At 42.9% G+C, this 13093-nt stretch overlaps 1 protein-coding gene across 1 annotated transcript; it reads right to left on the bottom strand.

The window, feature by feature from the left end:
- Positions 1 to 2894: 2894 nt before the first annotated feature.
- Positions 2895 to 12618, bottom strand: LOC107555076 (ethanolamine-phosphate cytidylyltransferase-like). The gene is made up of 11 exons (XM_016237773.1): positions 12610 to 12618; positions 11356 to 11468; positions 11185 to 11269; positions 10516 to 10557; positions 10257 to 10284; positions 4423 to 4505; positions 4189 to 4266; positions 4014 to 4079; positions 3409 to 3474; positions 3238 to 3326; positions 2895 to 3010 (listed from the first exon to the last, which is right to left on the bottom strand). Exons 1-11 carry the CDS (start codon positions 12616 to 12618, stop codon positions 2917 to 2919), a joined length of 753 nt encoding a protein of 250 aa, XP_016093259.1. The 3' UTR covers positions 2895 to 2916.
- Between the last annotated feature and the right edge of the window lie 475 nt (positions 12619 to 13093).

The raw sequence follows: 13093 nt of genomic DNA, 5'->3' as shown, positions 1-13093 counted from the left end.
TATATAAACCATGCGGTATTAAAGAGACAGCTTGCACAATGTAATTAACATCCAAATAAATTCACAAGAACAAGTATATTGTTTGCACATGTTTATTTACATTAAAGGCAAAATAACTGAAATAATAAGAGCACAAGTATAGATCTGGAACTTCTTTAAGTCTAAATATTTAGTAATTGCAATGTCTTCTGGTCCATCCTTTCCTTAGGAAAGTGAGCTAAATACTGACTAATGTACTATACATATTTATATATTTTGCTATTGTATCATGGAGTGACACTTTCATAAACTTTTCTATACCCCTCTGATTATATAATGGTAAATATTACAATATCATAGCACAACAACAGTGATCAGCAATAATGATAAGCCTAATACTCACAATAAAAATAATAAGGTCATATATATCATAACACAGTCTTGGAGGTAAGAAGTGGATTATCCTTCACCTGAAATGTTTGTCTTTTCATCCTGAAATGCGAGGCAAATGTTGGATCACAGTAATTAGGAACCACAGTTTCCACAAATCCCTTCATTTGATTGGGATGTTCTCTTTTATTCTGAAGGGCAAGGGCAGTGACTGTAACATCGAGAGTATTTTGCAGTATTAAACAAAAAAGCGAAATGTTTAAATATGTTGTAAACTTTTACATGGTAAATATTACATTCATAAACAAATATTTGCGAACTGTATACCTAAATGTGATTATACCCAAGTTGTTAAAAAAGTCCTTAGTGTTAATTAATAACAAAAAGAATGAAATTGTTAAATTTTATGGAGAAATTCTTTGAAAAAAATAATGTCCCCGCTATGCTTTTCAACTCAATTGTGGGAAAAGAAAGAAATATCTGTTTGATTGCTTGTTTTTTTAATTAGTTTGTTCCTGTATGTTGTAATAATGTGAATAGGTTGTTGTAACAAAATTCTTAGTTCGGGAAGAAGGAGGCGGGAACCGGCGAACATTTAAAGGAAACTTTAATAATAAAATAACCACAAAATAGCGCGCCAGCCCCTCGCGGACGACTGTCGCGCACAAACAAAACCAAAACACAAAATAAACTCCAGGCCTGGTCCTCTCTCGTCTTTCACTGTCGTCACTCCTCCTTTGTATCCTTCCGGAGCTCCTCCGTGAGACTCGAGACCGGTGAGTGGTGCAGGTGTCGCTTATTATCAATTACTCCACCGGCCTCGCTCCGTTCCCACGGCTCTCGGCCCCGCCCCTCTCGTCACAGTTGTGTTGTATTTATATGTTAAAATCTTTTTGTTAATCTTGTTTAAAGCAATAAAAATAAATAAATAATTAAATGTGCTCTCTAATTAGTGATGAAAGACCTTACAATAAAACGATTAACTACAATAAAACGATTAAGTGCATTGCTTAAAAAAAAAAAAAAAACAATAATAGCAAACAGTCCTAGAATTAGCTGGTCCAAAATGGTCCAAACAAAAAAAATAAACAAAATAAATAAATATATAATATTTCAATAGTTAAATATTCATTCAGGCAAACGTGATCTCTTACATATTTTGAGATTTCTTTCTTTCCTTCTTTATTTCTATTTGTGTATGGATTTAATCGTGTAAATCCTATGAATTTAATCCTATAAAATCAGACCAGGAGATTACGAGATTAAAAATCTGCAGTATCCCACACTTCCAAATGATTACCATTTGAATTTTTGCAAATAAATAAAAAGTAACACACCATAATGTGGCTATTGATGCGGGTGATATATTTGTACAATTATGAAAATGTTTTGTACTTCACAGTATTATATTTACAAGGACAAAAAAACAACAATAAATCTCTCTGATAACAAGAATAAATAATATGGGATCATGTGAATCAATGTACTATTTTTGCCCCCCCCCCCCCCAAATTTGAGTATCCATACGTAGACAGCCACAAGTTGACTAATATGTTGGTATAAGGGGGATGTACTATCTGCTTTAAAAAAAATTAAAATTTCATATTTAAATAAATTAAAAATATTTCATACATGGAAAAAAAAAAAGTCAGTTCAAAGTTGACTTAAAATACTATAGTCCCTGAAACCATTATATTTTTTTAGAGTAGTTAGTACCATGATTGAGATTTATAGTTTAAAACATTTCTTATAATTATACACATTATATAGCACAGCACATCAAAACAGAGTTAGTTGTTTTCAGTCCATTTTGGTTTCTTTTACACAGATTTCCACAGATAAGAGGACCTCTTGTGGCTATAATTAGTAGCACATTCTGCACAAGTTCCAGGTATGGCATACACATGTACATAAGAAATAAACTCAAAATCAAAATCTATATATGCGGACTGTAAAGGAGTGTATGCCTGTCCTCATGTATAATATGGCCCAGTTTAAAATGCTGATCTAAATAAAATAGAAAACAAGGAACTAACTCTGGATCAGCACTTTCACTCTAAGAGCTAGTATCATTTAATTATAAATCCATTTAAAACAGAAATTTTAAACATCTTAGTTTAAAGGAATATTTGACCACACAATAAAATTTTGCATGTAGACAGTGTGTAGTGCTATTCCCTCCCCCCAAAAAAGTGAATGGTGTTCATGACATTTCCATGTGTTGCACAGTATGTCACATGACCACTTGTGACTAGTGTAAAACAATTCATTCTGAAATTAATTTTGAGAACTGCGGCAGAGGGGGAAATTATCAGTGAATAAGTCTGATGATGAGGTCCTTCAGGTGGAGAGTGCGAAAGTGGTTCACAAAAGCAGATACTCCCAAAACAACACATGCTAATTCTGCAATAAATGGATCTCTCAGCTGTTGGTGTTCTGACAGTATGTAAGTCCAGAATGTGGACACATTAGAAAAGAGTCAACTGCATGTACTGGGTTTTGTTAGTCTTTGATGATGTATTTTTCCTACAGCACAGCCTGTGTTCTCTATTTAGCCTTCTCTTCTTCTAGTCGATTCATGGCCTGGATTACCGCCATCTCTTTGGCCTCTTTTTTCTGGTTTCTCGCCTCAAACAGCAGCCTGGCAGGCACAATAAGGAATAATACTAGCATTGCATTGATCATTGCTGACAGTGCCATCAAGTGGTTTAAAGGAAAATGAAGTCAAATGAGCCCTTTACCCCAGTGCGCCTCTAACCCAATTGTGCCCTATAGACTGGTTAAGTTAATGCTGCAAATGACAGTAAACAAAGAAAGTGGTCACCAGTGACCTCCTGCATGTTAACAGGTCAGAGTTGAATGTAGCACCTGTTTTTGATGATCCTCTGCACAATGCCATCAGTGGTGAGACTGTTTCCACTATCCATTTTTTGCAATATTCCCATTTTCCTGGGTACCTATGCGTGGAAAACATGCACAGATTATAAAACAGAAGTGTATTGTGCTGCCATTTTGAGTAATTATCATTGTGACACTCACAGCATATGGGTCTGATCCATCTCTGTCTGGAAACACTTCAGCTTTCCCATGGCACACCAGGTCTACCTACACCATGGGGACAGTGTATTACTCTATGGCCATGTTTACACAGCAGAATATGGTTTACCTAATTTATCAGTTATGTTCCCACACAAATCGGTTATTACCAAGAGTAACTGCATTCTATAACCAAACTGACTCCCTTACATTTTCAGGATTCTCAACTGAAGTTTTGACCTACATGACCTTTACCTCCTCATGTAACTCTACAATACAGATGTGCCTGAACCTGATTACCATAGATAATGGCTTCAAATCGAGAAATTAATTCTACCAAATAATAGTAAAATAATATTCAACAAACACAGTCACTCCTCGTGTTTGCTGGATAACAGGTGAAGAATAATTTTATTGTTATACAAGGTGTACAGTAAATACTGTTGTCAATCCTAAATACTGTCTGTGTGAACATGGCCAAATGAGATGGCATGACTACTGGCCACAGTTTTTATGCTAATGGTCAAAAGCCGGTGTTATATCTAACTCTGTCAAACAGGTCTGACAAAAGTAAAGAATCAAATTCACCACAATGTAAGAGTGTTTACCTTGAAATGTTCCAGTAAGTCTTTTGTGACAGCATATGGTGCTCCTATAACAACCTCAGAGACATACTGGGAGATTTGAAAACAAAATAAAGAAATTCAAATCAAACTGTTAATAACAAACATATCAAGACATAAATGGGCATGAACTGCAATGCAATGCAAGATCAATCCTCACTTGACAGGCCAGCACACTCAGAGTCCTCTCATGGATGTTCGTGATGGGATAGTTTTTCCCCTTGTAACGATTCACCTCCTAGAGTGATGATAATAAAACAAACAAACATGCAGTTCCTCCTTTTCTCACATCTCTTATGTCCTTTCAAAAACAATGAGCATCATGCTCAACCAAGAAAATTACAATTTATATTTCCTGTAGATATTTCCTAAGATTTTCCTGTATTCAGCTTACCTGATCAAAGTGCAAGCCCACAATAACATATGGCTTCTCTGAAAGCTGGGACACTGCATCCAGGAAATCCACATGGCCAATGTCTGAATTGCATCAGGTCAAAGAGGACAACATTAATATTGTTTTACTTGCGTTCTCAGAAAAAGCAAAGAATGCAGGGGTCTCAAGGGCAAAACAATACAGTATGTACATTCACAAATCAAGTAAGAAAAACTACAGCACAGGTAAAACTACCCATGGTGACAAAAAATCTATGGCCTAATTTGTATTTTCCACAGAGAGAATAGGTAAGCTATTTAAATATTATTAAACAAATAGAACGTTTTAGACAAAAAAAATCAAAAGAGAGTTTTGAAGCCACTGAACCGCATGAGTGCGAACTAAGGAGGAGGACGGGCACCTGGGAGGGGGCCGGCAGACAGAGACCAGGTAGGCGACGAAGGAGGGAGGAGACAGGAGGGGCCCGGAGCAGGACGAGCACAGCAGGACCCAGGCCACAGCCATAATGGCGGCCCACGGTGGAGCCGACGGAGGGAGGAGCCATGGAGGAGGAATAGCCGCCGACTCCAGGGGGCCGACCAACGGCGGCAGAGAAGGCGGAGAACTGATGAGCCAGGGCATCAGGGAGGATCCGGAGGGCCAAGGCGGAGCAGATGGCGCCGGCGACTGACGTGGAGGTGGGGATCCGAAAGGCCATGGTGGAGCCAGAGCGACAGAGGACTGAGGAGGAGCCGAGGGGATGAAGGAGCCTGATGGAGCCGGAGGGACGAAGGGATGAGTCGAAGCCAGAGGAGTGGATTCCCGAGGCGCAGGATGGTCGAAGCCAGACCAAGGCGGAGCCGGAGGGACGAGGGAGCCCGGCTGAGCTAGTGGACTGCCGGGCAATGGCGGAGAGGAGGGAGCTAGGAGCCATGGTGGAGCCAATGGGTCCACGGGCCGAGGCGGAGTCCGGGGCTTAGAGGCTGGAGTCGGAGTCAAGGGAAACTCCAGCCATGACCCATCGCTGGAGGATGGTGGGCTGAGGGCGAGCAGAGGGGCTGCCAGACGACAGCGGAGGAGGAGGCAGGAGTGGGTGGGAAGGAGGGCATTTGTGAGCCTCCGGGCTTTCAGGTCAGAACTAAGGAACGGGAGCCCTCTCCTCTTCGGTGTGGCACAGTCACCGCGCCATACACAGCTCATGCTCAGCTACGGTGCAGGGGGCAGAAACTAAATTTTTACCTCATTTTTGCGTTTTCTTCGTGCCAGTTGCGGCGAGTTCAAAAATGACCGAGCAAGGTGTGGGATTATTTTGAATTAGAAGGAAGTGGAAAAGGTTTGTGTAAACTGTGTAATGTCAAATTGTCTTACAATAACTGGAGCGATGCGTAATCATATTCAATACAGACACGTAGGCGTTAGCTTAGAGGCTGGCCAAAGCCAGCAAATGTGTCAATCACATCATTCACTACAACCCGCCGGTGCTGCGATCCCATCCGCGCCATCTATTCCTCTAACGAACACCCACTTCGGTGATGGTGCGGGATGTCCAGGCGCTTTCTAAACTCTATCGGCTTGCTTTTCATTATCTCTTCGTGCCTGCGACTTCAGTAACCTGTCGAGCATGTTTTTTCAAGTGCAGGAATTTTATTGTTAATCGCCTCAGGTCCCGTCTTTCACCAGATAACGTTGATAATTTCACTGAACAACGCATGGTCTGAGTAAGTAAAATGGGCATTGTTGCATTGCTTTGTTTTTAGACAATATAGCCTACACGAAGTATGTTTTTAAAAGCCGTTTTAATGCCATTTCTTGATAAACCTTCCTATTGTTTTTGACTTGAGTTTTAATATGTTGGCTAACGTTATATGAAGATTAACAATTCTGTCAGGCTATTGATTGAATTTCCATTGTTCTGCATTTCCCCAGCTGATTTGAATAAATAAGCTATGCTTTGACCGACGTTGAGTGTATGCTCTTCTTTTTTTTCCTTTTTAACGACCACCTAAAATGAAATGATGAAAACGCGAGGCAAGTGTGCTGCAAGCGGAATTCATTGAGGGATTTGACAGTGTGATTCATAGATTAAGTATTTCAAATATAGGCTATTATATATGCTACACGCACGCACAGAGGTTTTTTTTTTCTTACCATCTTTTGGGGGTTTCTTGCTTTTAGTCTAGTCGGATACAAAACTTAGTAGTAATCTGGCTGGGGTCAGAATTGGGCACAACACCGGTTCACACACCTTAACTGACATCATCAGCAGCTCTGGCTCCGCGGCGATCCTCAGCTCTGTTGCTCCGTGCGGCGATGGCTCTGGCTCTCCGTCAGCGGTGGGCTCAGGCATGCGCTCCGCACAGCGGGGAGATGGTGGGCTGGGCACTGGGTCCGGAGTGGCACTGGTCTTGCCAGTGTCCACACCACAAAGGCGGCAAAGTTCGCTCGAGGACCATCTTCAGACGTCAGCGCTCTGCACGAGATGTTTAAACTGGTGTCATAGAATGCACAGAGCACGTCGTTAGCCATGCCGGTTTACGCTGAGATAATTCATACCCCTTCGTTTGAAGTGTGGTCCCGTAAAATCTTCGTTTGAAGGGCTGTCTGGCCCTTGCCCTACCCCTACCCCTCCAACCAAAAGAGAATTGAGACACCATGCCGGTTTACGCTGAGATAATTCATACCCCTTCGTTTGAAGTGTGGTCCCGTAAAATCTTCGTTTGAAGGGCTGTCTGGCCCTTGCCCTACCCCTACCCCTCCAACCAAAAGAGAATTGAGACACCCCTACCCCTTCACGTGAACGCGCAAAACGGAGGGGTAGGGGAAAGAGGAAGGGCTAAGGGATAGAATTGGGATTGGGCCTAAGTCTAGTCATTTTGTGTTGCCTTGTTGTCTGTTTCCTGATCTTGTGCCTGTGTATCTTGGATTAACTCTTTGCCTGCTGTTTCGGACTGTGTTTGCACCTTGCCTGGACTATTGCTTGCGTTATTGGATAACCCCTCGTGTCAAGCCCTCTGGATATTGTTCGCCGATTGTAGACCCACTCTTGCCCTAGGAATACTCTTTTTCTTGCCTGAAATGTACCTGCCACTGTTTGACCCATGCCTCTTATGACCACGTCTCTGTTTAATAAAAGCCTGCAAAGGGATCCGCACGTCTCTCGTCTCGTCGCCTCTGTTACAGAATACTCGGCCACACAAGGACCCAGCAGCTTTTCTGAGGAACATTGGCCAGGTATGGACACAGCAAGAATTTTGTTAGCCCTTAGACAAGGCCTGCGATCGCTGGAGAACTATATTCGCAAATATTTAGCCATAACACACTATTCTGATCTACCAGACTGTCTTTTGATAGAGTTTTTTTGTGATGGCCTTAATCAACCTCTACGATCTGAGCTTAGGGTCCGCGTTCGTCACTGAGTTGTTTTTTGGACTTTGCTTTGTTGACTATTGGCTCTCTAATGGCGGCCGCACCAGAGCGCTGATCTTCCAGAGTCTCGTCACGTCACAGCAGATCGTCTAGAGTCTCGTCACGTCACAGCTGATCATCCAGAGTCTCGTCACTTCCCGTTTGTTGCACTCAGATCTTCGAGGTCAGGTCTTCAGTATCCCAGACTGGCATCCAGCGTGGAGGATCCACCGCTGGTGTCAGCAGTCTGAGCTGGTATCCCCAAATCCATTCACTCTAGCCCTCCTGTTCCTGATCTGATTCCCCTGTCTGTAGCGCCTCCCATAATGGGGATCGCTTTATGGAGTGTTTGGGCTGCATACACCACCACTGAGACTCTTGAAACAGCGGCGCCTACTATGATGTTTCCAGAGGTGTCGGCTGATGCTGCAGAACCTCCCAAGGTAGTGGAGTACGCTGCTGTTTCCCCAGAGGTGATGACGCCCGCTGCAGCTTCTCCAGAGGTGGCGGTGTGTGCTGCAGAACCTCCCGAGGTGGCGGCGCTCACTTCAGCTCCTTGGTGGTGGAGCCCAGCAATGCACTCTCAGCCTGTCATGTTATGGTCGAAGGAACCGTTGATGAACGCTGTACCTGTCCTGTTAAAGAGAATATTAATGAACTCTCCCTATTTCCTGATGGTACTGCTGTAGAACTTCCAGAGGTGGCGGCATCCGCTGCAGAACCTCCAGAGGTGTCAGTAGTATCCACCTGTGAACTTCCTGTTTTTCCTGTCATGGCTATGGAGGCCGTCTGTGAATCCTCGTCCTGCCTTGTCACGGCTATGGAGGCCGTCTGTGAACTCTCTGCCTGTCCTGTCATGGCTATGGAGGCCGTCTGTGAATCCTGGCCTGCCCTGTGACGGCTATGGAGGCCGTCTTTGAACTCTCTGCCTGTCCTGTCACGGCTATGGAGGCCGTCTGTGAACTCTCTGCCTGTCCTGTCACGGCTATGGAAGCCGCTTTTAAACTTTTGTCCTACTCTGATCTGGCTGAGGAGGCCATCTCTGAACCCTCGCCCTGTTCTGAACCAGCCATGGTGGCTGATTGTGAATTGTCTCTCCATCTCGTCTCAAATAATGTCTCTGATTTCGAACTGTCTGTCTTACCTGTCTCTGTCAAGGAATCTAAACCTGAGCTGTCTGTCTGTCTAAATGCTTCTGTTGAGTCTGAATTTGAACTATCTGTCGGTCCTGATTTAGTCATTGAGTCTGTTGTCTGTCCAGTTTCAGCCAATGAAATGTCTACCAGTCCAGCTTCAGTTAATGCAACTAATTTTGAGCTGTCAGTCTATCCCATTTCAGCCCATGAATCTGTTTGTGAACTACCTGCCAGTCCAGTTTCCCTCAATGAGTCTGATTTTGAACTGTCTGTCTTGCCAGTTTCTGTCACTGAACTGTCTACTTCAGCCTCTGTCAATGCCCTTGATTGTGAACTATCTGCCAGTCCTATTCCAGCCAATGCATTTAACTATGAACCGTCTGTCTGTCCAGTCACTGTCAATGAACCCGATTCTGAATGATCTGTCTGTCCAGTCTCTACTAATGTGCCTGAGTGTGAATTGTCAGCCTGTTCAGTTTCAGTCAATGAGCCTGCTTATGAACTGTATGCCTATTCAGTTGTCACCAGGGAAACTATTAATTAACTTTTTGTGTTCCCTGCCTTGGCCCTTGAGGCTATAAATGCTCTGTCTGTCTCTTGTGTCTCAGTTTTCCCTAGATCCCAGTCTCTGCCTTGGGTATCTACTCCAGCCAGGGGGTCTTCTGCTCTGCTGTGGTTGTCTTCTGCTCCACCTGCTCCCCCTGGTGGGCTCCTGTTCCGTCTGCTCCGCCCTGGTGGGCTCCTGTTCCGTCTGCTCCGGCGTGGAGGTCTTCTGCTCTGTCTGCTCTGCCCTGGTGGGCTCCTGTTCCGTCTGCTCCACCATGGAGGTCTTCTGCTCCGTCTGTTCCGCCCTGGTGGGCTCCTGTTCCATCTGCTCTGCAAGGAGGTCTTCTGCTCCATCTGCTCTGCCCTGGTGGGCTCCTGTTCCGTTTGCTCCACCCTGGTGGACTTTTGCTCCGGACCTCTCTGCTCTGCTGTGGTGGTCCTCAGCTCCACCTGTTCTGCCAATTCCACTCTGGCTCCCTGTTCCACCCTGGTTCCCTGCTCTGCCTTGGTGCTCTGCTCTGCCGGCTTTGCCTCAGTCCCCAGTCACTCCATTTCCACATGGACCTGGCCCACCGTCATGGCTCAGTCTCTGATTATGGACTGTGATGACAATAAAACTTTTTTATGTGCCAACTTGGCAGAGGCATTTGAAGGCAATGCTAGCAGAAGGAGGAACAAAAGGGCAAAGCAGAAAAACAAGTAAACAATCCTGGGACCCTAAAGAGGGAGATCTGAGAATGACTAATCAAATTTCCGTTCTATTTGTACTATGGAATTCTGGGCTCTCTGTTGACATCTGTAGTTGAAAAAAAAAAAGATACCTGCAAAATTATTATTGCAGGCTTGCCATGCTGACTCGGTTGATTAAGGCAAGAACATGGTTTTGTACAATACTGTAGTACTGGCGGAATAATTTATTTATAACCAAAATACCCAAGAAATCCTCTGTAGTGTACTTCTAAACATTTCACTCTTAAAAAAAGTTTACAAGACTACAAGAATAACCAAAAGGAAATAAAACACTCACTCTTCCAAAGTTGTCTGTGTGCTGTTCATAGTCTGAACTGCCCTGAAGAAGAAAGAAAGATGGAGAAATTAATGTCCAATTTGACAATGAGTAATTAGAGCATACCAGAGACATATCAGTAATGTACTCTACAAAAGTATGCAAAAGCAGATGTGAATGCTTGGCCAGTGTATTGCACGCGTGTAAGTATTTAATGTACATTTTTGTGTTTCTGTGTCGTGACAAAACCTCAGTATTCTAGGTATTTTTTACAACATGAACAGATTTTTTTAACAGATACTTTTCATCATCAGTTCCAATACAATATCAATGAGGGTGTTACAGACATAAGGTGGAGGTGATAATGGTGTAAACATGGTACCAAAGTGACAAGCAAACCAATAAAACTGAACAACAGTATGATGGTAAATGTTTCCATAAAAACGGGTGTTACAATCCAAAATTATTTAATTGTGGCATGGACCATGCCAACCAACCAAACTCTGGCCCCTTGGACATGACAGTGAAACACTGATGAATTTATGCTAATGCACACTACAGCGCTCTATAATGCAACTGTGAATGCAACATGTACTTAAATTATGAACTGACATCTGACATATTTGAAATCAAGCTTGTCTAGTGAGAACTGTCAGCATTTACAAATGTTGAGGTTGTTTTGGGCCTCACCATGTTGCTGTGATGAGCTTTGGTCATGAGCAGCATGCGGCCAACCAGGTCTGTAGTGGAAACACCTTGGGTTCTCTTGCACTCTCTGTAAAGATCCACTTTAAATGAGAACCGCACTAAACATGTGCAAAACACTAGCAGTATGCGCTGCAGAGGTGTGAATGGGCTTACCTGTACCTACCCGACTTCTTCACTTCTTCATATGTGTCTTTCCCATCCACAGTAAGAGTGATGTCATCTGAGGAGACAGGACCACACTTGAGCTGATTCAGGTCATAATAAAGCTTTCAGAAGTGTTTCCATAATGAGTTTCACAAGGATGTGTCATCTGAGAAAAGACAATTTTACACTAGTGCTTCTTATTGTAGGTTTAACTCTGCGTACCATGTCAAAAGGAGTTTAACCAGTAAGTGGTGTTTTGAATACTGTGCCCAAAATTCTGTGCATGGAGGATCAAGATCAAGCAAGTTACTGAAAGCTTTATTTCCAGAGGAGAGTAGTGATGCAGTAACACTTTATATACTGTAATATAATGCTTAACAGATAATTAGTTAATATATATTCAAAGAACTAAACATGAGATAATGTGCTTTTTAATGTTTACTAATAACCTTATTAAACATTACCTAATGATTACAAGACTACAGGTAGTCCAAAATGCAGCTTCTAGAGTCCTTACCAGGTCAAGAAAATATGATCATATTACCCCAATTTTACAATCTCTACACTGGCTACCTATTAAGCTCTGTATCAGTTACAAAATATTACTACTTACTTATAAGGCCCTAAATGGTTTAGATCCTGCTCCTGCTTACCTAACCAGTCTTCTGTCATGCTACAATCCATCACGCTCCCTAAGGTCACAAAACTCTGGACTTTTGGTAGTACCTAGGATAGCAATGTCCACTAAAGGAGGTAGAGCTTTTTCACATTTGCCTCCCAAACTCTGGAATAGCCTTCCTGACAACGTTCGGGGTTCAGACACACTCTCTCTGTTTAAATCTAAATTAAAGACACTTAATCACTATCTTATAGTGGTTAAGAGTATTATCTGATCAAATGCACATTATCATTCTCTGCTTGGTTTGAACAGCAGCTATGCTAATCTTTCTCTATTTCCTTCTCCGTTTCTGCCACGGGATGGGAATCTTGAGGTAACTAGGAAAGTAGTTGTATCATACACTTTGTGTCAGATTGGCTGTCAGCGTTGATTGACAGGTTGTCATATGTCAAATGTGTACATGGTCAGATTTATGATCTGATTTATGGCTATATGACCCTCTGTCACCCTGACTGCCATGTCACCAGGGTCTTGTCACCCCTGACTGACATGACAGTAGGGTGTGTAAATCAAAAGATCAAACAGATGTTAGATCTGTCTTTTGATGTATTTATGACTGGATTTATGATGTTTTTATCTCTTACCTCCGCCATGGGCTTTTATGGAGTTCCTTCCTGAGCTGTTGCTCACTTCCAGTCTGGAGGTGTTTGGGTTCTTCCTGATTATGGAAAAAATGGCTAAGCAAAGAGTGTGTATTGTCACCTCAACAGGATCAATATTTGTTTGATCTATACGGTATATGTTAATGCGTAGTCACCAACAGTGTGGCTACCGACCCGTCTACATCCACCCCCCTAAGCAAGGAGGTTGTCTGGGGCATCTGGCTTCTGTGTTTGTGTTTTAGGTCAACACCTTTGGTGGATTGGTGTCTAGACACCAGAGCCCAAAGCTTCTCCCCTATCTGTTTCCTACCGTGATGTAGTCGGTGTCCGATATAATGTTTTAATATGTTTGTTAATGGGGATATGCTTTGTTTGTGGGTTGGAAGATATCCAGACACGTGTCCATCTCAAACCCCTAAACGGTTCAGTTCTGTTTGATCTATAGGCTAAATGTTGATAGCTAAGA

The sequence above is a fragment of the Sinocyclocheilus grahami genome, unplaced genomic scaffold (genome assembly GCF_001515645.1).
Source record: "Sinocyclocheilus grahami isolate Dianchi unplaced genomic scaffold, SAMN03320097.WGS_v1.1 scaffold524.1, whole genome shotgun sequence".
Taxonomy (NCBI): Eukaryota; Metazoa; Chordata; class Actinopteri; order Cypriniformes; family Cyprinidae; genus Sinocyclocheilus; species Sinocyclocheilus grahami.
This window is presented reverse-complemented; position numbering and strand designations above follow the sequence as displayed.

Coding starts and splice junctions, on each gene's coding strand:
- LOC107555076 (XM_016237773.1), bottom strand. Junction 4,080..4,188: donor TGAGTGTGCTGGCCTGTCAA/GTGAGGATTGAT, acceptor CAAATCTCCCAG/TATGTCTCTGAGGTTGTTAT. Junction 3,327..3,408: donor ATGGATCAGACCCATATGCT/GTGAGTGTCACA, acceptor TTCCACGCATAG/GTACCCAGGAAAATGGGAAT.